At 52.7% G+C, this 25,450-nt stretch overlaps 1 protein-coding gene across 1 annotated transcript; it reads left to right on the top strand.

The window, feature by feature from the left end:
• On the top strand, nt 1-25,001 carry RGMA (repulsive guidance molecule BMP co-receptor a). Its single transcript, XM_033070390.2, has 4 exons — nt 1-237; nt 7,317-7,432; nt 19,187-19,698; nt 21,839-25,001. Exons 1-4 carry the CDS (start codon nt 224-226, stop codon nt 22,532-22,534), a joined length of 1,338 nt encoding a protein of 445 aa, XP_032926281.1. The 5' UTR covers nt 1-223; the 3' UTR covers nt 22,535-25,001.
• The last annotated feature ends 449 nt before the right edge of the window (nt 25,002-25,450 follow it).

The following is a 25,450-nucleotide window of genomic DNA, read 5'->3' as shown; positions in this document are numbered from 1 at the left end:
CCGCAGGGCGGGGGGCTGCCCGCGCCCCTCGGCCTCCACCCCCCCGCCACCCCCGCTTCGACCCTTGGGGGCTTTTATTATTTTATTTCGTTTGGGTTTTATTTTATTCAGTTTTTTATTTTTGTTTTATTTGACCCTCCAGGGAAAAAAAATTCTATATAGATATATATATTAAAAAAAGCCGCCGCTGCCTGCACCGACCCCCGCGGGGCTGGAGAGGCTGATGCGGCCGCCAAGGTAAGCGGGGCGGAGGCTGGGGGCCCCCCCGGCCGCATGTCCCCCGGCTCCCTGCATGGCCCTTCCTCCTCCGGACCTGTTGAGGCTCTCGGTCTCCTCCTGGCTCCCCGCTCCCCTCCCCGTTTTTATAAGGAACCTCGATTCTTCCCGCTTCCCCTGCCCAGCGCTCCCTGCCCGGCTCGGCGCTAGCTGGCATGCATGAGGTTATTCATTTATCCTCCCTTCTGATGGTTGCCACTAAAGCTGCTCCCTGCTGCGCTAAGTCAGTCGAGTAATTCCTTGCAGACCACTGATGAGAACTGTAAACATCCTCCCCAATATTTCCCTCTTTCCCTTGGATAGCTCATCCCGGGGCTGATCGCGGTTATCCAGACCGGAGCGGGGACACAAAAGCTTTCCCTGAACTGCCCTGGTTGCAAAGTGCTGGGGGGGTTTAGGAGGGAAGGAAGGCGGGGGGTGACAGCTGGACAGATGTGGGACATGGCTGGGATGGGCACATCTGTGTGCAGGGAGAGGATGGGCAGCTGGAGCGTGGCACGGCAGGGGCAGCCACTTCGTTCCTGATGTCCTGGGTCCGTAAATAGCCCAAAACCTCCTCCAGGGGACGGGGGGACAGAATATAGCCCCCAGACAGGACAGCTCAGACGCACCAGCCAGAGCAGCCCCTGTCCAAGCTTTCACTCTGGGACACGCACGTTGCCCTTCCTAAAAATTATATATATTTATGGAAACCGGGCTGCGTTTGCAAGACAGGTGCTTTTTGTTGTGGTGGTGGTTGCAAGGCAGGAGATGAAAGTTTGGTGTTGTTTTGATGTGATTCTTGATTGCTGCCTGTTGGAGTAATTGCATCGCAATTGCTCAGAGGTAGAATCAATTTCCCCAAATTGAGATTTTAATGGGAGCTCGCAAGCTGCTGTTATGTCATGTGGTTTAAGGCGGCGTTGGATTGCATTTATTTTATAAACTGGATACTTTTGCAGGCGGCGCAGGGATAACAGCACCACCCAGTGGGGCCGCAGCCCGGGCCCAGCCCAATCCCAGTCCAGCCCAGTACCAGCCCAGTTCACCCCAGTCCCAGCTCAGCTCCAGCCCTAGCCTAGTCCCAACTCCAGCCCCAGTCCCAGCCTTAATCCCAGCCCAACCCTAACCCAGCCCGGCCCCGAGCCAGGCACACCCGGGAGGACTCCTGGTGCCAACTCCAAGGTGCTTTTCCTCCACAAAAACTCCCATTTTCGTTTACTAGAAGTGCTGGATTAGAGTTGTTTGGTTTTGGGGCTTTTTCCCCCATAAGAAGAAGTGTCTCTTTTTCAGATATTCAGGACAAAGTTTTAAATCAGCTGAGGTCACTGTCACTCAGTGTTTCACAACTGAGAACACAGGAAAGGCATTCTGTGTTGGGTTGTATTTCTGGCCACTGCTGTCAGGAATTGACAGAAGGAGACCTGGGGAAGGTGATTGGGTTTCACAGAGCTTTTTCCAGAGGCTCTTTCAAACACCCATTGCTCAAAGGGCTGCAGATGTAGACTTGCAAACACTCAATGCCATCTCCTACCTTTAAATAGGATTGAGGAGATGTCCTTAGCTGACCTGTCCGTCAGAGGAGGGGAATTTGTGAGTTATGTTTGCACTTTCTGAGATGTCAGGAGCTTTTAAAAGCAGCAGAGAAAGACTGTCCCATCACACAGACTGGCTTCAGTCTCAGCTGATAAACACCCAGTTCTCTGCAATTCTTCTGGTGTCCCTGCCCATGGCAGAGGAATCAGAACTAGATGATCCTTCCAACTCCAACCATTCTGTGAGTCTATGATTCTGATCATTTTTTGGCAGTTCTGACTTATCCATCCTTTCTGCTGAGCTGACATTTGGCCATTTGAACTTGCTCTTGGGAACCTCCCAGCCCATCTTCTATTTTTGCTTAGAAGGGAGCCCAGATGTGAAGAAGATAACTACAGAGATATTGCTTGATATCTACCCCAAAGAGGAGACTGGGCCAGGAAGACCAGCTCCCTGCAGAGAATTAAATATACAGATGGTGAATTCCAGCCAGCCCTCCAAACACTGCTGAACAAGGGATGGTTATGAACTCCCATGTGTAGGAATTAGGCCTCACCCCCCCAGGGCTTTGCAAGAAAGGGAAAAGGAGAGACACAAATGAATAAGTAAAAAAAAAAAAAAAGTTTTTGTGATGAACTCTCTTTGCCTTAAAATATCAGTCTGTTTTGCTTTCTGTCATGGGTGAGACTGGAAGTTTTCCACCAGCTCATCTTCCCTTCCTTTTGTGCAGCCTGGCTGTTTTTCAGCATTTAGAGGTGATTTTTATGGCTGTGGGTTTGGAGCAGGCAATTTGAGGAGTGAAGATTACCCACTGTGACTTCAGTGGGGGCTGCTGATAATCAGTTAATCTGCAGATGCAAAGATGCAGGTCAACAAAGAATTCTTACATTTCATTTACTGCTGGCACAAAGTATTTTTTCCCATCTTTCACAACTGGCCTCTTATTACATAGCCAGGTTGGTGATGTTTACAGGGGCAGCTGTGGGAAGGAGGATTTCGATAAATCAACAAACTCCTCTGTGCACTTTGCTACACAGGAGTGGGTTGCTCTTCCAAGCCCAGCTCTGTGCCATCCCCTCTGCCTGCCCTGTCCAGCTAATGCCAAATTCAGTGCAGGGCACTAAGGAGATCCTGGGGGGCATTTTCCTGCTCTACCTGCAAGGAAACATTGGTAGGGAAGGGGGTTTAGATGCATATTCTGCAGTTTTGGGTGCACAGCTCGGGGACAGTGTCTGCTTGGTCAGCCAGGGAAACTGTAAAACAATGAAAAATGGAATGATGAGTAAAAGGAAGGTCTTTAAAATTAATTGGAGATATCAGAGGTGGCTGTTACTGCATAAAGGTATTTTTGGTTCTTATTAAGAGGGTTTTTTTCTTTAGTAAGAGAAGAGTTCAGCACACAAGTGTTTGCTTTTATTTCCATGAACATTTTGGGATCAGTTGTCAAACCTCTCCAGACAGCAACTTAGGGACTTCCATTCCAAACTTCCTTTCTTCCTCCTTTAAGGAGCAGCTTGCTTTTTGCTGCTCACCCCAAACACACATATATCCCTGCAGAGCATGTCAGGATTAGCTTCCTGCAGGAGTGATTATGGCTTATCCCAGACAGGCCACGAGTTGAACACCGTGTCCTGAGGCAGAGCAGGCAAAGGCACGAGTGTGGAGATAGTGGTGTGAAAAGTGGCCACACAGAAAGTTCATGGGAGAGTCAGGAGCAGACCAGGAGCCCTGACATCCATTCCTCTAACTACTAGTTGCAACCCTCAGAAATACCCATGTTTACTATTTTAGCCATATAATTACAGGTAGTGAATGATTCCATTAGGAAGGCTGTAAGGGGAGCCCTCATCTGCAAAGCTCTGGGCTCACATTCACTCAGCCCCACTGAAGCCCACAGCCTTGCAGGGCAGAGAAAAGGAAAGTTCAGCCCAGTGATCCCAGCTGAGTGTCCCATGGGATCTGTGACTCCTCCAGCATGCTGCAAACACCTCGGAGAAGGCTGTGACTTGCATGTCACCCCTCCACAGTGACACCAAGCACGGCAATCACTGTGCAGATGACCACAGAGGTGCCTGTGCCCCGGAGCTGAGCCACTGCAGTGGTTACATTTCAGCGGTGGGTGGTTTCCCACATTCTGTTTGCAAGGAGCATCGGGCTCAATGCTGCCTGAACAGGGAGTCCTGGATGGGCTTTGAGAAGGACAGAAATTGGGGGAAACGCAGTCACTCCACAATTCCAAGCTGAAGTATCCCCATTAAGCAGGGCAGAGATCCGAATTTCACACAGCCTCTGGTTCAGTAGGCGATTTAAAGTCCAGATCTTTGATTCAGTTAAACAGAAAGATGTTTATTTCAAAAAACCTGTAAGGGGGAGCAGGATTTCAGAAACACACCTTATTTGGGGCCTTTTCCTCCCTGAAGTTAGGGTTTGGACACATCTGTTGTTTTCTCCAGCGAAATCCGCTGCTTTGATGGGTGCCAAGAACAGCAATCCCATTTGCAATGCATGATGCAACGGAGCAAAATCAAGGAGAAATTTTTACAAACTGGAGCCAGGGGCATCCGACCGTTGCTTTATGGCAGCACAGTTTTCCCTACACCAAAGGCAGAATTTCCATCGAGGGTCTTATTTTAACTCTAATGCCTCAGACTGGATTCCAGGCTATCGTTGCCATGTGTCAGCCTGCCCCAAAAGGGCAATACCAAAGTGGTGCTTTAGGTCAAACCATCAAAGCAGCCTCGCAGCAGCTATTTAACAGCTGGGTTTTAAAAGTTTGTAATTCAGATGGGGGTTTTTTTTAGTTAAACAGATCATGTTAAATGTCATCAGTCAGGATAACAGCAGAAATTATGTTTTTCATTTTGAAATAAAAGCAAAAGTTGCATTGCAAGAGGAGAGGGTGGGAGCAAGAGGAAAGGATTTGAGGTCTGGAACTCCATCCCCTGGATCTCCCCCCGCTTTCCTGGGCTCTCCCCAGCTCACAGACCCTCTCTCCTCCCCCCAGGCCCCTTCCAGCTCCAGCTGCCTACACATCCCATCAGCAGGCATTTCTTCTTGGGTGGTAGGAGCAGCTGGCAGGGTTTGGACATATTTGCCCCTGTTTGACATCCCCCACAAAGAGGTGCTTCGAGTTCCTCCCACACTGCCTCTGCTACAGGTCTGGATCCGGTCTGCCAGCTTTCATCTCCTGCCCAGCTCTGCCCACTCTGGCAGCTCCGCTGCACACAGAGCTCCCTCTGACTTTAGTGGACACAGTCTGGGTGCAGCTCTAGGACCAGCAGGACCAAGACAGATATTCCGTTAGGCAGGCAAGGCCACAGGATTTTTTGGATCCCATCTGGGTCCCAGATGGAAAAGCTGCAGTGTTTTAATTCCTGGATAAAGCCCCAGAGTAGCTCCTCCTTCCTTTGGAGGCATGGGGGCTCACTCCCCTCATGGAGAAATAGATAGGTGTTAAAAGATATCTTTGTTTCTTGGGTATTTATTCCCATCTCCTCTTCCTCTTTCTATGCATTTCATATTCTATGTATTGTACTGGATCACAGATTCAATCCATGACAGGGAGGAGATCACAAACTCTTGTTAGAGACTTTAAGCCACAATGACTTGAAAAAGCATCCTTAAGGATGTTTATGAGCAACAAGGGGAGGTTTCCAAGTATAATTAGAAGAAATGTCAAGAACTATCCCAGCCTATACCAACCTGCAGGAATAAAGATGTATGGTCTTACAGAGTTGGAAGAAGGGTGGTGTAGAACAACCAGTATCCTTTTATTCTTTGTATAATAACCCCAAAAAAAAGGAGATGAAACATCAGGATGGCAAGGGGACACGCCATCAAAGGAGAGCTAATGACCCAAAACAGGGAAGTTATTAAAGCCTACACCCGTGGGCACCCTCATGCAGAAGTGGTGTTAGTTCACTGTGACTAAAACATCCCTCAAGGGAAATTTTTAAGAGATCCAAGCTAAGTGGATGTCTTCCTCCTGGCCTAGCCCTCTCATGGGTGGCACAGACCCCTGGGACGGTGGGGATGCAGATGCAATCTGCTCGCCTCCGCACGCTGCGGCGTTGCAGGAGGAAGAAAAGAGCAGGATCTGGAAACCCAGCCTGTGTGCTCCAAGCTGCTGCTCCATCTGACGGTCTGTGAGCAGGCAGGGTTCTCCCAGGGTTGGTGTGGGACTGCCCAGAGGGTCTCTAAGGGAGGCTTAAAAATGAGATCCCAACACAACCACATAATTTGTGACTTTCCCCCAGTGTAAACTGAATATATCCAGGTCTGTATGTGGGCTGGGGGTGCAGAACAGGCAGTGGTGGAGGTCCTGAGACGGTGTAGGTCTTGTTACTCATCTCCATCAGTCCTTCGTGGGCTGGCAGCTGGATTTGGGGTACCTGACAGCCGTGCCCCTATGTAAAGGAGTGCCAGTCGGATGATAAGGATCTATGAGACTTTCTGAGTCACCTGGGGTTACTTCACCGCTGCCAGTGCCAGCACAGGTGCGGGTGAATGACCTGGAACTGTTGTGAAACTCTCACCAACCATGGTGCCAGGGCTGGGAAGACGTGGAGGAGCTCCATGTGCTGGGGGGGGACCACATCTCCCAGTGTCACTGTCACAACCCCTACCCCGCACCAGCTGCCCAAACCCTCCCTGCCTCAGTTTCCCTGTGCTGTACAACAGCCCTTTTACCCCAAACTGCCTGTTTTGTGCACGATCCAAAGCGCTCTCGGTAGGCCCATGGGAGAGGGGCAGGGAAGGCACAGCGGGGCTGATGGGGTGGCAGGAACCCCCTCTCCCAAAACTGCCAAGACCTGCGATAAGTGAGGCGGGCAGACAGAAGAACCCTTCCCATTGCCCATCCTGCGTGGGACCACCGCCTTCCCCGTGGGCAGGCAGAGCTTGGTGGCTCCATCCACAGCTACAGCCGCGGCCTGGCGCTCCCAGCTCCCTGTGCCCGCTCTCTCACGGCCGCGCTCCCTCCCGGCGGCTCCATGGCCGTGCTCCCTCACGGCAGCTCCATGGCCGCGCTCCCTCCCGGCGGCTCCATGGCCGTGCTCCCTCACAGCCGCGCTCCCTCCCGGCGGCTCCATGGCCGCGCTCCCTCCCGGCGGCTCCATGGCCGTGCTCCCTCACAGCCGCGCTCCCTCCCGGCGGCTCCATGGCCGCGCCGCTCCCGCCCCTTCCCTCAGCATGGCCGGGGAGGCGGGCGGGCCCGGAGGAGGAGGCGCAGAGCAGGATGCAGGCATTGGGAGCCAGAGGGATGATTGATAGCTGGGGCTGGGTTCTGATGGGAGGGGACGGAGAGGAGGAGAAGGAGAAAAAGTCTGTGTAATATTTCAGTGCAGAGCCCGGAGCTGGGGCCGCCCGTGCCTGCCGCGCTCCGCGGAGCCATGTGGGGCTTTTGATTTCATTTTTTTCCCCCCAAGTTCTTTCGATTGATTTATTTTTCCCTTTTTTCCCCTCCCTCCTCCTTTCTTCCCTTTTTTTTTTTTTTTTCCCTCCTCCTTTTTAAACTCTTCTTCCAGGGAGAGGATAGTGGTTAAAGCTCGAGCTGGATGGATGGGTATGGGGAGAGGGGCAGGATCCACAGCCCTGGGACTTTTCCAAATCCTCCCTGTCTTTCTCTGCATCTTCCCTTCAGGTAAGGAACAGCCTCTTTATTTTGCAGACTTTTTCCTTGTGTTTCTGGCAGCCCTTGGATCGCCGCCCCCGTTCCCCTGTCCCTGGGCCTCTTTCCCTCTCCCTCTGCTCGCAGCAGTTTGCCACATGTTTAAAATAAGCAAATGGGGCTCAGTTTTGGTGCGCGCACCCCCAGTTTCCCCGCTCCCCGAGCAGTCGCGGTGGGTGTTTTTCCTTTACCTCATCTTCTTTGTCTCCCCGCTCCTCATCCCACAAGGAAGGAGATGGTGGAAATCAAAGCGGCCAAGGCAGCCGGGAGGTGTTCCTGACAGCGCCGCCTTACCTTGCCGTCCCCTTCCCGGGTGCCGCGAAAAGCAGGGGGGACACTGCTGGGGGGACCCGCACATGAACACCCCCATATAAATTTCTGCCGTGAAAGCAGTGGGGTCCGCGCTCCCCACGGCGGAGGGCAGAGCTGGGAGGGGTCGCGGAGGGGCTCGGGGGGTCACTGCGGTGTGCTTTGGGGTCGGTGTGGGGTCCGGGGGCCGCCCGGGCAGCGCGGCCGCGGGGCGCACCTGGGCGGGCGGGGGATGCGCGGGCGCTGCGGGCGGCCGCCCCTTCTTTCTCCCTCACCGCCCCTTCTCCCTCAGCGTCCCGCGGCTCTGGCGGGGCTCAGCACCCTCGTTTGCTTGGAAAGTCTGCCCTGGCTGGGCCGGGAGCTGTTGTGCTGTCCGAGGGCGGGATGGCAACCAAATGGTCCCGCGAGCATCGGCACCCCCGGGCCGGCCGCTCGCACCCGCCGCGGGGCTCGGCCCCCCCGCCGCCCCCGGCCCCGATGTTTGTATTGTGTCAGAAAAGGGGAGAATTTCAGAATTACAGCTGAAAACGCCATCTGTTTCCAATGAATCCCCCATAGTTTTTCACAATGTTTTTGGCAGATCTCTGCCTGCAAATTCCTTCAAGCCCTGAGTGCTTGTTTTTGTTGGGGGAGGGGAAACCCAGTCCACAGAGGCGGATTTGTTCCTTCCAAAACTCTCCAGTTTCTTTACCTCTTTTTTTTTTTTTTTTTTTTTCACTTGCAAGGGGGGAAAAATGGAGAGAAAGCAGGAGGGAGAAAGAAACGCTCTAAGGCTTAAATCTCCCTATCTCTCTTCTTAGTTTAGTAAAACTTTCCTTTTTTTTTTTTTAGTTTTAATTTATTAATTTTTAAATCGCCTCTGCCTTTCTTTTGCATAACCGTAGGTGAAGTCTTGCACACACATGCAGGAAATAAATAAATAACTGCTTTACGCCCTTCCTCCCATCTTTGCCCTCTTCGCCCTCTTCCAGGAAAACCTTTTCAGCGCTGCCCTTAGCACTGAGGTGTCTCTCTGGACCCCACTTTTCCCATGGGACTTCCCAGCAGGCTGGAAGCTGAACCCCCTGGTTTTTTTTTCTGGAAACTCTGGAGCTGCTCCCATATGTGTTGCTTAACGCCCTTTTCGGAGCGGTTGAGTTGCAAAGCGTCGAGGCTGTGAGATTTACGGTGCAAGAAAGAACTTGATAGGAGATCTGGCTGGCTGCTTTGTTTGATTCTCCCTTCAGCAGTCAAATAAGGTGCAAAGAACTGGCAGAACAAGGAGATCCAGAGCCCGCGGGAGCGGGGCGCAGGCGGAGACGGGGCTCCCCGTGCCCTGGGCTGGCAGCAGGCTGGGGGCTTTTTGGAAAACTTTATGGGTGGGAAGGTAGGAAAAAGGGGGATTTATTCCCTGCTATATTCTTTTTCCCTATGCTTCCTGGGAATTTGTGGGTTCCCAGCATCAAGGAGGCTTTGCACCCCTCCTGGGAGCCCCAGGTGAGCAGGGCTGCTGGAGGCTGCCCAAGCAGGCGCTCAGCGTGTCAGATCAGAGTCCTGCCCTATTTATTTATTTGCTTAACCCCCCTACGCTCACAGCCCGGGCTGGATTCCCTCTTGTGCTGCTCTCACACTGGTGGCTTCGTCCTGCTGCCTCCTGGGCAGCCCCCACCAGTCCAGTGCCCTTGGCTGGGTCCTCTGGCCATGGGTCAGGGTGACCGTGGGGCGGCTGGGGAAGGAGCTCTGGGTAGAGCGGGCCACTGCTCACAGTTTCCTTGGCAGAAATTCTCCTTGGAGCTTGTGCCAAGTCCCAGTGTTGGATGCTTATGGGTGCTCTCTCAGCTGAGACCATGATCTCCTGGGTGAGCCAAACCTGTGCCTCCCAGTACAGGCTGTGCTTAGTTTTCTTGCAAATCCTTTTGTACTTCCAAAATCTGGCCCTGGGTGTTTTTGTCCCAGGTGTGGCAGGCTCAGGTTTGCTTTGGCTTTCCCTGTTTGTTTCCAACTTACTTGTTTTGGTTGTAATACACTCCTGCTTCCATAAAAATTTGGAGTTTTCTGCTCCTGGTCCATCCAGGCAGCGCAGTGGATTCCAAATAAGGATCCAACCCTATTGGAGGTGTATCAGAGTGGTCCATAAATGAATGGCTTTTGTCTCAGCAGCAGGGAGGTGATGGCAGTATTAAGCCAAAATTGAGATGGGGGGCTTAGAGGCTAAAATAACCCCCCACAGTGCTGTGAACAGGGAACCCATCCTGGGGAAGGTGGAGGCAGGGGAGGAACGCGCCTGTGCAGGATGTTGTCAGGGCAGAGAAGAAGGGAGGGATTCAAACGTAAACCTGGAAATATTCTGGCTTCCCTGTTTTGTTGCAAGCTTGGAGCTGGTCTCGTACTTGGAACAGGGAGTTCTCTGCCATTGCCAGCAAGGCACGTTGTGGGGCTGGAAGGAGGCGCCTTGTTTTTAATGTAGATGGAGTGGATATGTTGTTGTTTTTTTTGTCTCAGAAAACTGTGGATTTCCTGGCCCTTGGTTGCTGGAGACAAAGCAGTGTTAAGAGTGACTTTGGTTTTATCATGGGAGCAGTGGAGGTTTCTTTCTCTGTGGCCTGGACAGCTGTGCTGAGTCGGATGTGTACATGAAAGTGCTCACAGGGCTGGGCAACCATAAAAACTTCCTGACCTGGGGGCTCTTCTCGGGCTCTGCCCTGACCTGCTGTCCCTGGAGAGCCAGGCTGCGGCCCCAGTGACAATGAGTTTTGTGGTCTCTCTTCTGGCTCCCTGATGGGCACATCCCATAAAGCATCCTTAGACTCTGGGCATGGCAGTGTGTGGCCCAAGCAAGCCCCTCCTCAGCCTGTCAGTCCTTCAGGGGATCCCACAGCCAAGCCCTACTGCTCCCAAGGGGTAAGTGTTGGTGAGACAGCAAAAGAGGTCAGGGATGAGGGCTTTTGATCCATCTGGATGAGTTTGATTTGGTCTGATATGCTTTTCTTGTTGGAGCAGATACCGGATTTGGAGTAAGGGGAAGTGCAGGAACACGGGACTAAAAGAGCCTCAGGGTCCCAGGTGGTTTGAAGGGAGCTGGGGTAAGCTCAGGGCTGCTGGAATCCAAGAGTGATGTGTGCTAGGGTGATGGGGAAGGGGCTTTAGGGAGGATGGGGGTTGTTTGGAGATGCAGCTGTGGTGCCCTGGCCTGTGTCTGGCTGTTCTTGCAAATGCCGTCCTGATGCCCCAGATCAGGAGTGAGCTGTGCAGGCAGGATCCTGCTTGACCATGCACAGCATCCAGAGTGCACTTGTTAAGAGGAGAGCTCCTAAATGCCTGTAAAAAGCTCTGTAGCCTGCACTTGGCAGCTACTGGGATGAAAAGAGGATATTTATTCCCTTGTCCGTGAGCTCTCAAAATAACAGTGCGTTCGATTGTAGCCTCAAGATTGCTTTGCACTCAAGTGCAGCCCCGGCTGAGTAAATCACTGCTCCACCAGCTGAAATTCCTGCAGCAAGGGGGAGAATTGAATTATAGCCAACTGCAAAACCAGATGCCATCCCCTTGATGAAGTCATCGGGCTCTCACTGCGGAGAACAAGCTGGCTCCGACACACACGCAGCCCTGGTAGGCGCAGACTGAGCCGCTCTGTCTGATGGCCTGGCCATGGTGTGTGGGGTGGCCAGGGTCTCATGTCCCCACAGCTGCAGGGACAGGAGGTCCTTCAGAAGGGTGTCAGGTCCCACTTTGCACTGCGTGAGCATCCAGAAGTGTTTCACCATTCAGTTCCCAGCAAGCAGAGCTGTGCCTGACGTGCAGGTTTTATGGGTCAGGCAGAGAGCAAGCTTCACTTGAGGCCAAAGAATTTTCTCCTCCCTTGGTTTCCTCTCCTTCCTGGACAGCTGTTGACTTTGGTCCCCAAGGCCTTAGTAATGATCTGTGGCATTTTGGGTTTTGGACAAGCTACCTTTTTCTCTTGCTGTGTGACACACTCCAGCTGGCCCTTTCTGAGATGACAAGGGCATGTGGCAGGACATGACTCCAAACTTTGCCAGCCCACAGTGATGAGAAAGCATCACTATGCTGGGATACAAGTGGGGGAGCAGGGGGACTGGGGGAGTGGTTTCCAGTTAGAAAGTGACTTTTTCCTCTTAAAATTAAAACCTGAGTCCAAGAGAGGCAGTATGTAAAAATAAATAAACCTCTGAAGGTCTGTGGCTGTGAAAGATGAGCAGGTACTGTGGCTTCCATGGGGTATGGAGCAACAGCGGGGGGAGTCTGGTGCTGGGTGAGCGCCCAACCTGCAGGAAGGGATCCTCAAGGTCCCCTGCATCCCCAGGTGGGGCTCCAGCATCAGTCAGGTGTCTTGATGGGCTCGTGGGGCTGCTGCCTTCCAGCCGGGCAGCTGCCACCCCACACCCTGCGCAAGCCAACGCCTCCGATTGAGATGCCGCAACTTTTTGGCAGACATCTAATTGTATAAATTTGCCTCATCCAGATTTATGTGCTCCGGGCTTCTCTCCATCTCCTCGTTTTGTATCTCATTTACCTCTGCGTTTGAAGGGTTGAAATTTCACAAGAGCACAGCAGGGATGATTATTCCTAGAGGGAATCCACACCTGTGAGCAGAAAGCGTTTCCCTGCCAGCCCTGCCGCGGCCCGGGCGAGGGGGAGGAGGGCGAGGGACCCGCTGCCACACCTGGGGGGCCCTCGGGCACTGGTGGGTGGCAGCGCTGCCTTCAAAGGCACCCTGGGAAAACAGCTTTGGCGTGGGGAGAGTGATGTCTGCTGGAAACCTGAAACACTTGGTCGTGGGAGTGGCTGGCAGAGGTGACTTTATCCAGAGACCGCTGCTCCAGAGGGATGGGGACATGGGTGGTGGTGACTGAGGAGGAAGGTGAGGGTGATGCTTCATGCAGGGCATGAGAGTGCAAATTCACTTCTCTTCCCACGGCACTCATCTTGGGTGAAAGCCTTAACATCCTTCAGTGTCCTCATCTCTAAACTGGACCATTTGCCTGAGGCGGTTTGCCAGCGCTTGTGAGCTATTGGTGAAAGTGTCCAGGTGCACTCCCAGCGTGGAAAGTCAGGTGTGCAGCTCCAGAACAGCTTCCCAGCCTGTAGCACACTGTGCTGGAGAGCCAGCTTTGTTAGTGCCCTTCTGCAGATGAAGAGCCAAAGGAGATCACTGCCCTATTGCTTCCCATCCTGCTTTTCCTCGTGGAGGAGTAAAACCTGGGTCATCTGAACCACCCACAGGCACTGCTTCCTCTGAGCAGGCAGAAGCCCAACAGCTGCAGCACAGGCAGAGCTAAGACCTGAATCCCAGGAGGAAGATTCAAGAACCGTGTCTGTAACTCCGTTGCTGCGTTGTCTGTTGCGCTGGTTCCCTCTCCACCCATTGTGCTTGCTGAACTCCCCAAGGTTTGCTGGTAGTTCTCAGAGCAGCACGGCCCTGGCTGGCAGCTCCGTGCCTGGTGCCCTCTGGGATGGTGGCTGCTCACCCTTCTCTGTGCACATGCTGCCGAGGTGAGGCTGGAGGAGCAGCGCTGGCTGGGGGCTGGGGAGAGCTGCCTTGGCTGGCGCGGAGCATGCCGGGTCAGCCGTAAGCTGAGGCTGGAGCCAAAAGAGCTGACTAAGTGACAGGAGCGATCAAGGGCTCCTTCGGCAGCGTGCAGCAGTTTGTGCTGTAGCTGCTGAGGACACTGACTCTGCTGCTTTCCTGCCTGTACTTGCCCCGTGTCTCTGCCATGCCTGCAGAGGAGGGATGGGGGGCCGTGAACTCGGCGCTGAGGACAGAAAGGAGTCGGCCATGGCAGGTCCTTCAGATGCTTTAGTGATTGACGTGGGCTGAAACAAGAAAAATCCTTCTGTGTCCCTCTTCTGACTTCAAGGAACTAGTTTCTCCTTCCCCCAGCATCCTATTGAGCAAGACAAGGACTGGGTTAAAGGAAGCTGCATGGTTTGAGGTGTGCTCTGGGGTAGATCTAGAATCCGAATTACTGTACACAAAGCAGGGCCTTTACCTGGATTTAATGCAGGCTTTTGTGGGTGGAAATGAGCACATAAGCCCGGCCCCAGCATGGAAGGTGGCCCCTCCGAGCCAGCCTCCCCACGAACACCCTTGCAAAATATGAGCCCCAGCTCTTTAAGAGAGTCAGGTTTATTTTTCTCCTTCAGTTCCCTCCTCCTGGTCCTCCCCCCACTTCAGTGCAACTGAAACCTGATCTAATCCCTTTGCACATGGGTAATTTATTGGTCTATTGGGCTTTTCTTGATGGCAAATTGCATTGTCTTTCTTCCTGGGTTGAGGCTTTGGAGCAGTTTGCTGCATTCCTGCAGCTCTTTTCTCAGGGCTGATCTTTCACACCCCCTCTGAGCACAGTCAAATCAGTTTTATTGGGCCTCTTTGTTATGCAAACAAGGCAATAATAACCAGGCTATTATTCTGCAAGATTGTGCTTGATTAACAGTTCAAAGGAGGTCGCTGGAAGAGCCCGGCGCTGCCTTCCCGCACAAATCCTTTCACCAAGCTTGGGTCAGGTGGCCCTTGGCTCTTGCTCGCCCCACGGTGCCCTGTGGGGCTGCGGGAGAGCTGTCCCTGCCCGTGACATCCCATCCATCAGGGCTGCACCGAGCCGCTCCTTTCTCTCCCTGGTGTGACAAGGCGCCGGCTGATCCGTGTCATAAAATAGAATCGCTGAATGATTGGGGTTGGGAGGGGTCTTTAAAGGTCATCCCATCCAACCCGCCTTCCATGGGCAGGGATCTCTTCGATGTCCCCGGGGATGGGGCACCCACCACTGCCTCTCTGGGCAGCCTGTGCTAGTGTCTCAGCACCCTCATTGTAAAAAAATTCCTTCTTTATATCTAATCTCCTGACCCTCATGAGCATCCAGATGTGGCCACCATGAGGAATGGCTCATGGGGACACCCCCTGGGACAGGAGCAGCACAAGGGCTGGATGCAAAGCAGTGTTCATTCCCTTTTTTGCTTGGGACTCCTGAAACCTTGCTGGAAGCAATCCCCCATGCCATGTTTTTAAGGAGCAATGTGATTTTTTTTTTTTCCCCTCTTAAACTCTTTTGGGGTCATTTTCATGTTGGTGGTGACTGCTGTCTGCCTGTGAGCAGAGCAGCCCACATCTCCTTGAAGCTGGCAGATGTTGCTGGTATTTAGCACCTTGGAGAATTGTGCCTTTCCTATTGAGGTGTCAGCATAAATATGTTTATTTAGATTACTTAAATAAATATGTGTTTAGGAGCCTAAGCCTGGGTGCTCAGATCTGAGGCCAAAGGTAATTACATTTTACTGTGTTCTCCAAAAAGGCCCTTTACTGCATGTGTGAGGCTTGCACATCTACACTTCAATCCGTGTATTTGGAAAAACGCGGGATGATGTATTTGCATCACATGTGGGTGATGAAATACTTTCCAGCCCGTTAGGAACCAAGAGGATATTAAAAAACATTGCTTAGCAGTGAACACTTTAAAATTAACAGGTCTGGTGAATGTGCATTCAAGACTCTTAAAAGAATTGGCTTTTGCTTACAGAAATTAATTTCCAGTAATTCTCTTTGTTACAGGAATTACAGGAGAATAGATGAAATGTTGGTTTTGTGAAGGAGCCTGATTTGGGTAAATGAAATCCAGGTTACTTGATACCAGCTGAAGGGAGAATAGAGGGGCACTGGTAATTAAATGCTGTTAAAGTTAGGTGTGTTCATATGTTTGAACACTTAATTTGACATCAAGTAATTGCAGATGGCAAGGGCAGAGCAGTGGGGCTGGGGTTGTGTGATACCCCAGAACCCTGAGCATGTGTTTAGTTGCTGCTGGGATGTTGTTGAATGGAGGAGCAGGGCCCTCCAAACCTGGAGCTCAGGAAAAGGTCACAATTCTTTGCAATGTCCTGGTTAAGGGCTGACCTCGGGACAAGTTGTGAGCGTGTCCTTTATCCCCGTGTCCTGTCAGGGTGGTAGGTTGTGCAGAGAACAAGGCTGCTGGAGGGAGATCTGATGGTGGGACCCGGCAAACACCTTCCAGCGAGAACTTAAAAGTGCAAAACGTTTAGCTTATCTGGAGGATTGACAAGGGACTTGATTGCAGTGTGTAAATATCTTTGTGGGAAACACGCTCGTTACTAAAGGACCTTTTACTGCTTTGGAGAAAATCGCTGGTTCTTTTTATGTCCTTACAATGAAGTCAGATAAAATCCACTTAGAACCAAGACCCGTGTTTTGTAAAGGTGATAAACTCCTGAAACACCCTGCCTGGAGAAGGGGGTGGCTTTTCAGTGGGCACAGACCTCAGGAGTCCTCACGGGAAGTGTCCCTGAACAAATGGGGGATATGGGAGGGGGCTCCCATAGTCCGGGTGATATTCTGATTTTTTTTCTGGCTTTAACTTTCTGAAACCGTTGGTTTCAAGATAACAAAGGAAATTTTGTTCTCTGGTTTGAGTGGCACCAAGGCCTTGAAAGAAGATGATGGGCAGGGTTGGGAGGTGGCTTGGAGGGGTTGGATGAAGGCTGCTTTGCCATGGGCGAGAAGTCACCCAGACCTGGGGATGTCTCACAGATCCCAGGAGAGCCTTGCTGGGTTCCTGCTTGAGAGGGATTTGTTTCCATGCTAAGTCATCTGTGGTTGAAAAACAGAACCATTGTGAGTCGATGGAAAATAGATTATGCGAAATTGAATAAACATCGTTTCTTGGCCTGGGTACAAATGAGCCTGCACCACTGTGCCAAAGCTGCTGCCAGAGGGGACGAGGCAAGGCTGCTTGGGAGGGGTAAGGGTCGTGTTTGCTCTCCTCCACAGCCTTTGTCAGCTGTGGTCCCTCCCCAGCAGCATGAGGGGTTTGCCATGAGGGTGGCTGGGGAAATATCCGTGGGCGAGGCCAGGCGTGAGCTCACACAGCGCCCAGCATCCAGCCGGGGCACCTGGATTTGGAGATGTGGCCTTATATGGGGCCCTGAGCGAAGCAGCCAGAAGGGGATGGGTGCCAGAAGTGGAGCGATAACATCGGAGAGCAGAACGCTCCCCCTTCAGGCGCAGGGAGGAAGGAGATGGGCTTCCCTGCCCTCCCTCCGGTTGGGATTTTTTCATTCAGTACCTTATAAAGTCATGTGTGACCCCGGGCAGGGCAGCAGTGAGGGATGCTCAGCACCAGGATGTGTCCAGCTCTGGGTGTTGGGGGCTGTTCAGCCTCTGTGGCTGTTTAGGCAGCCACAGCTCACGCCTGCATCTCCTCATCCAAGAGAGTGAAGCAAGTCCTTAAAGAGCAAGAGGCTATGGGTTTATTCCTACTAAAAAAATCCCCTCTACGCAGTGGCTGAAGGGCTGGAGTAGGCAAAGTGCTGCAGTCAGGATGCTGCAAGGTGCTCAGTGGATGGGATGCTTTGTGTGTGCATCCTGATTGATGCCTTACTGAGCTGTGGGGTGTGTGGCTCCTGCATGTCCAGAGATGTGTCCTCCAGCTTCTCCTGGGGCTGTGCATGCAGGTCTTGCTGCAGTGACAGCACCCTCTGCCACACGGAACCCCAAGGCATCCTCAAACTGTACATTAGCATAACAACTAGGAGAGCAATGACTTTAATTGCCTGATGCCACAAGGGTTTGGGATAACCAGCAGTGGTGGCACTGGTCACACTCCTGCGTGCTGTTTTGACTCCTGCCTTCCATTATGACAGTCCTGGAAAACCACACTCCTGGGATGAACAAGAGAAGGATGTGAAATAATAAATATCTTTAAATTTGACCCATACATTCAGAAGACTTAGCAGAAACATGAGCCCATGTCCCAGGTCAGAACCTTGTTGTTGAGTGCCCTGTGGTCAATGATGAGTTAAAGGCTTTCCACAGAGCTTCTTGCAGGTTTAAATGGGATGCTGCCAAGACCAAACAGCTCCCGGGCTCTTGGTGCTGTTGCTAGCATCTGAGTTTATTAAACATGAATTCTAAAACTGTGAGGAACCTGTCACCATTTCCTATTTGCACTTCAGTCTTCTTGGAAACAGAGAGGAGACAGGCTTGTTTCTCACAGCTGAACTGCTCAGTGTTTTATAGTCTAAGTCTCCCTTTCTGATTTTCCAGCACCAACTCTGTTTAGGTTTCCAGCACTGTGATGTTTAAAACTCAAACATACTGTTTTCCCTGAAACAATACTGGGTTTTGTAACTTTCTTTTTAAACAAATCTGAGATACTTTTGGCACAGATGCCTTGCCAGGCTCCTTCTAAACAAGCCCCGAGACAGGAATATATGGGTATGCCTGCAAAAGGCACCATAAAAGCATCTGGAAATGGTGGGGCTTGTCTTTTCCTCCTGCTGCCTTTTCTGCCTGAACCCATCCTGTTTCCAGTTGCTCCGAGGGGGTCGATTAAGAGGAGAGGAAGGAAAATGCCATGAATTTTAAGTAGTGTGAGCCTGGGTTCACCCAGCAAGACTCCAAATTGGCAGGGGCAGAGCAGTGTCTGCGACATTCAGCCATGGCCATGTGCTTTTTTTGCACAGCTGCTTTCAAGTCTGCTCCAGGGAAGCCACACTGCCTCAGGGAGCAGACGTTGTGTGGGGGGGGGCGAAAAAACAGGATCTGAATTTTTGTTTGCCTTCCTCCTCCTTGCCAGGAAGCACCAGGGTTGTGGCTGAGCCCGGCAAAGGCCCTGCAGCCTCTGGCTTCGCCTCTGCCTGGGCAACGCACAGGGTGGGAAGGGGAGGCGGGGGCTCGCTGGCATCCCTGCACCTGCTGTGCCGGTTTTTCTCCTCCACCTCTTGTTCTCTCTCAGCGGGCCGTGGTGGGGAACGGGCTCCCAGGGCTGGGCAGAGCTGTACAGACGTCAAGGAAGAGGTTTTTTGGCTTCTGTTTCTTTCTGGAGGCACGGGGACAGGGACAAGTGCTGCACCAGTCTCTGCTGAGGCGCTGGCGATGGTGGATGGCCTCTGGCTGTGCTGCAGGGTGGGACGTGGCACTGCTCCTGCTCTAACCTGGGCACCGTGGTGCTGCTGCTGCTCAATTTTCCCAAGGAAAAGGAAGAGAGCTTTGTGTTGGTAGTCTGGACACAGCGCCCAGTAACTCCCACAGCACAGAGTTTATAATGTCAAACCCTAAAAGGGCATTAAAAACCCCATTGCATCTCCCCCCACATTAATGATCCTCCCTCATCACTGCTTATGAATATGTCCCATTCTTCCACACCAAGCTTTCCCCCATGATCATTCATCTAAAGGCGGGATGCTCTTTCCCTTTTTGGCTTCAATTGGGGCAGATCCTGTTGGTTTCTTTGGCTTTGATGCATGGGAGTTGGGCCATGTGAGAGGGTCACGTCTGGTGAGCGAGGCCCCGTCACGCGCTGGGCCGGTGTCATGAGTTTGGGCAGCGGGAGGAGGACGCAGCTCTGGATGGGGATGGAGCTGGACAAGCCAGCACTGACCCCCTTGTGTTCTCATTCCCTCTCACAGTGACATCTCCATGCAAGATCCTCAAGTGCAACTCTGAGTTCTGGGCGGCCACCACGGGCTCGCACCACCTGGCCGCGGAGGAGGCGCCGGAGTTCTGCACGGCCCTGCGCGCCTACGCGCACTGCACGCGCCGCACCGCCCGCACCTGCAGGGGAGACCTGGCCTACCACTCGGCCGTGCATGGCATAGACGATCTCATGGTGCAGCACAACTGCTCCAAGGATGGCCCCACGTCCCAGCCCCGCCTCCGGACATTGCCCCCCGGGGACAGCCAGGAGCGCTCCGACAGCCCCGAGATCTGCCACTACGAGAAGAGCTTTCACAAGCACTCGGCCGCCCCCAACTACACCCACTGCGGGCTCTTTGGGGACCCCCACCTCAGGACTTTCACGGACACTTTCCAGACCTGCAAGGTGCAGGGGGCTTGGCCACTCATAGACAATAACTACCTGAATGTGCAGGTCACCAACACACCCGTGCTGCCTGGCTCCTCAGCCACTGCCACCAGCAAGGTGAGCCTTGTCCCCCTGGACAGAGGTGGGAAAGGGCAGAGAGGCTTCAGAACAGCTTTTCTTTCCTCTCTGTCTTCCCCTGTTTCCACATCTCCTTGGGGAGGGTAAGACAGAGCATGAGCTCCTCTGAATTTTAATGTTTGGCCCTCAGTATTAGATGTCCATCCTTCTTTTGTGCCCAGCCTTCGCTGAATTGTGGTTTCTTGCTGAGCACATCCAGCCCCATCACAGCCAGCGGGTTGAGGTGCTGCACCTCAGGGGGCCTTCGTGGCCAAGCCAGGTACTGCAAATTAAGAGGGCTCCCACCTTGGGATTCCAGATTGCTGTGAACAGCCAGATTAAGAATTATGCTGGCACCTCTTGGGAAAACCCCAAGGCCCAAGCAAACCCAGGACTGCCCTCCAGGGAGGTTCCAGCTTTCAGGAAAAGCCTGAAGGGAGCTGAGCTCCTCACATTGCCTTCCCCTCCACCCAGGCTTGTAATTGTCTCTGTGGTTTGCAGCCAAGTCAAGCCATTTTGTGGGGAACAGTCTGTTCTGGAGGTGCTTTGACAGACTAAATAAACATCCTGGAGGTATGAGGCCAACACAGAGAGTCCAAGTGAAAATGTGCTGCTGTGATACAGCAGGACTTGTGTGTCACAGCCTCAGCTTCAGGAGGGACCTGGAGCTGAGGGACTGGTGGGCTGCCCCTGCTGCAGAAGCTCTAAAGCTAACATGACATTTTTTGTGCCAAAGAAAAAGGGAGGCTCAACAGGAGGCTCTTGCTTTTGGAAAATGTCCTGTGCCACCATGTGTGGGAAGGACAGGGGCTGCTTCTCTGCTCTGGATGTCAGCCCTTTATCCTGGGCTGAAACTGGCATTGAGGTTCTGACCTGCCCCAGATAAACCCCCAAAGACACCTAATGATGCTCTGGTGTCCTTACCTGCTAAAACACACCAAAACCTGCTGAAGTTTGCAAGAAAGTCTGGCTTGAGGAAAGTGGTCCTTAAGGATCCCAGGACCTGCTGGGATCACAGAATCATCATCTTAATTGAGCCTTTTCTCTTCTTATCTGCCTTAGAGGTTTGTGGTGAGAGGGATTAGTCATGAGATCTGCAGCATGAGCTGTGGGAAGCACTGCTGTGGGCGCTGTGCTGCTGGAGAGGATGGGAACACTCCATCCTTGAGGCTCTTTGTTCTCTGCTCTCTTCTCCAGCCCCACCCCACTCTAGCCAGGTCTCAGTCTCCCCCTTCATGGGGCCCATGTGGCAGGAGGTCCCTTTTGCCACTTCTCCCTCATGGGCAGAGAGGTGCAAGAGCTGAAAGAGGAAATGTAGCTTGTACTGTTTGTGCATGCAAATTCTACTCATTTTCCTCCCCAGGTCTTCCCTCCAAAAGCCAGGCCAGCAAAGGAGGAGCAGGCACTGTGAGGTCCTTCCTCTGGCAAGGGGCCTGTGTTTGAGCCAGCCAGGGGTGAGGAGGCATGTTTGTGTCACAGAACCACAGAATCATTAAAGTTGGGAAAAACCTCTTAAGATGGAGTCCAACTATTAACCCAACACTGCCAAGGCCACCAGGAAGTCACCCCTAGAAGGGCCATCCCACTGGAGCAGGCTGAACACATGTGCCTTTGGGGCTGAGATAGAGCAGGACATGTTTGAGGGCCCATGGGAGAAATCCTGTCAGTCTGCAGTTGGTTAGGGAAACAAATTGGTGCAGCCCTTGGGATGTAAATGTCATGGGAGTCAGAGGAGAAGCTCCACCGCCTCCAAGGGAGTCAGGGCTCGTCCCTGCTGCCATCTGCCAGCCCTGGAGGCAAGGCAGTGCTGCGTGCACGGGCATGCAGCCACAGGCCTGTGAGCAGGGATACTCCACCCAGCTCCAGCTGCAAGGAAGCTCCTGTGCTGGGCCTGGAGATAACAGGCAGATCCAGGTGGTGCATTCAGTCAAACCTCTGAGTCTTGGATCTCTATGCAGTGTCCTCACCCTTTTGCTGTATCACCAGGGGGTCTAAAAAACTTCTTAGGATGAAGGACCTGCCCATGAGCTGAAGGTCACACTCCTGTCCAGACTGAGCATCCAGCTCTTCCACCTCCCACCCCACTGCTGGTGGTGCCATGTGCTCTCAGCTGTAACCATGCTCCTTTCCTCCCCCACAGCTCACCATCATCTTCAAGAGCTTCCAGGAGTGCGTGGATCAGAAAGTGTACCAGGCAGAGATGGACGAGCTCCCCGCTGCCTTTGTGGACGGCTCCAAGAACGGAGGGGACAAGCACGGAGCCAACAGCCTGAAGATCACAGAGAAGGTGTCGGGCCAGCACATCGAGATCCAGGCCAAGTACATCGGCACCACCATCGTGGTGAGGCAGGTGGGCCGGTACCTCACCTTCGCCGTGCGCATGCCGGAGGAGGTGGTCAACGCCGTGGAGGACCGGGACAGTCAGGGCCTCTACCTGTGCCTCCGTGGTTGTCCACTCAACCAACAGATTGACTTCCAGGCCATCCGCTCGGCTCAGGCCACGGAGGGTCGTGCCCGGAGGAAGGGGCCCAGCCTGCCGGCCCCTCCCGAGGCCTTCACCTACGAAACGGCCACGGCCAAGTGCAGGGAAAAGCTGCCCGTGGAGGACCTCTACTTCCAGTCCTGTGTCTTTGACCTCCTCACCACAGGGGATGTCAACTTCATGCTGGCTGCTTACTATGCCTTTGAGGACGTGAAGATGCTTCACTCCAACAAGGACAAGCTGCACCTCTATGAAAGGACACGGGTCCTGACCCCGGGCAACACGGCTCCCACAGGAACACATCCCACCCTCTGGGTAGCACTGCTGTGTTTGTGTTGGTTGTGCTTGTTATAGAGGTTTGCTCCTTCACGCGTTGGAGAGAAGGGAAAGGGGAGCAGGAGGCAACCAGGGATGAGATGCAGGTGTTGGAAAACAAGAGGTTGGACATCAGAGCCACATGGGTTGTCCTCAGACCTCAGTCTCTCTCTTGGTGCAAGTCCTCCACCTTCGCAGCTCTTGCCTGGGAGGAATGTGCTGCCAGTGGGACCAGCCAGGAGTTTTTGCTGGACTGTAACTTGTCTGGACCTTCCTCCCTTCCCCCTCCTCCTGCTCCCAGTCGAGTGGGTGCTGGGGAGCCCTTGTAGCTACTCTCCTCGTAGCACTCCCCTGGTCCCAGCCGTGCACGTGGTGACTGTGACACTGGCGTGTGTGAACGTGGCTTTGTCTTTGGAGAGCAGAGCCCACGAGGAGGGCATGGAGCAGTGAGACAGGACCAAGCCTGGCCAGCACAGCAGGGCAGGATGTCCTGCTCACCAGGGCTGGCCTCTGCTTTTTGGCACGTCCTGCTCTGCCCACAGCCCTGTTGTTGCAGAAGGTGGTGGGCAATGATCCCACACTTGCTTGGCTGCTGGTGCCAGGCACCTTCTGGGTGGATGGAGGACACGTTCCTCAAGCCTTGGCCTGCATTTTGTGTGGTTCAAAGGCATCCCCTATTTTAGCCAGTTCACCTGGCTGGTTCACTCAGTAGTTTTACTCCTGTCTCCCTTGTCTCTGTCTGGACCCACCGTGGACTCTTGATGGCAGCGGGAGAAACCTGGCCAGTATTCAAGCGGTTTCTGCAACTTCTGCCCAGCATTGGATGAGTTCCTCACACCGTTCACTCTTGGGTCCCCTAAAACCGGCAGCAGGGTGGCTGCTCAGTGGGAGACCCGACCTGCACCTCCCTCCAGCCCCTCCCTGCCTGTGGCTCTGCCTGGCCCAGCTCTGGGATGGAGCAGGAGCGTGGTGCTCTTTTTTTTGCTGCTAGGTCTCTGCTCTGCTCCCCATCCTGGGGCCGCGACTTGCAACCCCATTGCAGACCAGTTGCACCTTAAGCCCTTTTGGGCTTGAATCAGAAATGGGGCAATATCAGAATTCAGCCAGGAGATGGGATGCAGCAGAGGACCCCCCCAGCTGCCTCCAGATGTCTGTTCCCTGCCTTGAAACCATCAATGTCCTTCCCCCACCACGTAGTGCTGCCCATCTCCTCCACTCCATGTTCCTCTGTGGTTCACCCCCTTGCTCACTGAACAAACATCAAGACCACCTTTGGTCTGCGCCTTCAGGACCTCCTGGTGGGTTTCCCCCACCTTTCCTCAGGGGGAAGTTCCCACAAACAAGCCCCAAAACACATCACACTTGGGGGCACCTCCTGCTTTCAAAAGGGAGGTCTCTGGGCATGATGAGACAAGCTAGCACCAAAAGAGGTGGGAACAGGCTTGGTTTGGCAGTCTGAACTGGTGCCAAGAGGCAGCCTGGTGTAAATATTGAACATGACTATTCATTGTGTCCTTACAGCTCTAGAGCTCCATTTGTAAAGCAGCAGAGAAATGCAAACTTGTGTCAATTGATGTAATTTATATTGTCTCTTTAATATATAGAGCCCTGGCATTGATCTCGTGTGACTGTACAGATGAAAAGATGTAATTGGTTTTTAAATGTTTAAGGAAAGAAAAGAAACAAAAAGATGTGTTTACTACTTTGCTCCTTGCTTTGTTTGCTGATGCCCCAGATACTCTGTTTAGGGAGATTTTGAAATAAGGATATCACAGTTTGGAGGTGCTGAGGGGAGCAGCCACTGGACCACTGCACCAGACAGATTCATTTCCCAATGCACTAATGCTCAGCCAGGCTGATTTGGACTTTCTGTTTCCTTTGTTCTAGAGAAAACAAATTTTTGTCTTCTAGAAGTTCAAAATACACCTTTTAAAAGCCAAAATGTGTCTCTGGGCAGAGAGGAGGTTTACCCCCCAGCTAAATGCAGCTGTGTGCAGCCTCCCTCTGAGCACAGAGTGCTGCTTGAAAGCTGCCCGAGCTGGCCCAGCCACAGCGTGCCAACAGGTCAATAATTCCCCAAGGGCCTCCCTTTCCCATAAAACAATCACCCCATGGCAAGACACCTGTGGTTTAGGGACAGTTTCCATCCAAGGAAAGTCTGGTTATGGCATGGCTCATTCCCTCTGTCCAGGTGGGTGCTCCAGTGGTGGCTGATGGGGCGAGGTGCTTGGGGTATCCCTATTTTAGAAGCAAACAGTGAAGCACTTTATTTTGGTTGTGTTTGACCCAGTTCTGGTAAAAGGTGAAGTGTGGCCAAGAAGGACCCGATACTTGGAAACAAACAAAACAAAACAAACAAAAAAAAAAAAATAGGCAAAGGGGGGGCATCCTGAAAAGGCCCCCCCAGCTCCTCCCTCGCTGAGACCCACGGGAGTGTCACCGCCTGTAAATACTGTAAATTATTTATTGAGAGAAACGCAAGTAAAGTTTGAGGTTTTTTTGACAATAAATGAGTGGGTCTCGCTTTGTTCCCCGTGTGTTGCCTGGTGCTGTGCCCCACTCAGGATGCAAGTGTTGCCCCATTTCTGCACTCACTCCAAAGCAGCTCTCTTCCACCTGAAGGACCCTCTGAGAGATCATCTCTGTCCTGAATTCTCCTGAGAATTTCGCTCTGGAGTTCAATTTCTCTACACCCAAATGAGAAAATTAAAAAGGGGATGAGGGGAGGAAATATAGATAGTAAACCATTAGAGCCTTGCCTCGCTAGGAAAGGAGATGTGCAGCAGTGGAGTCCAAGTGGGCACCACCCCCCTTCCCCTGCTCACCAGGTTGGGGTGTAGTCCTGGTAATGGTAATTCCTCATCTCCCTTTTGTTGGGCAGCTCTCCTGTCCCAGCTGGGTTTGTTGCTGCCCTCTAATGAGGAAAAATAAAATTGCATTTTTTTTTTTTCTGTT

The sequence above is a fragment of the Catharus ustulatus genome, chromosome 12, assembly GCF_009819885.2.
Source record: "Catharus ustulatus isolate bCatUst1 chromosome 12, bCatUst1.pri.v2, whole genome shotgun sequence".
NCBI lineage: Eukaryota > Metazoa > Chordata > Aves > Passeriformes > Turdidae > Catharus > Catharus ustulatus.
Note: the sequence above shows the minus strand (reverse complement) of the source record. Positions and strands in the feature narration are given on the sequence as shown.

Excerpts from the sequence above, each read along its gene's own strand:
- RGMA (XM_033070390.2), top strand. Across the intron at positions 7,433-19,186 it reads TCTCTGCATCTTCCCTTCAG|TGACATCTCCATGCAAGATC; the intron begins GTAAGGAACAGC and ends TCCCTCTCACAG. Across the intron at positions 19,699-21,838 it reads CAGCCACTGCCACCAGCAAG|CTCACCATCATCTTCAAGAG; the intron begins GTGAGCCTTGTC and ends CCTCCCCCACAG.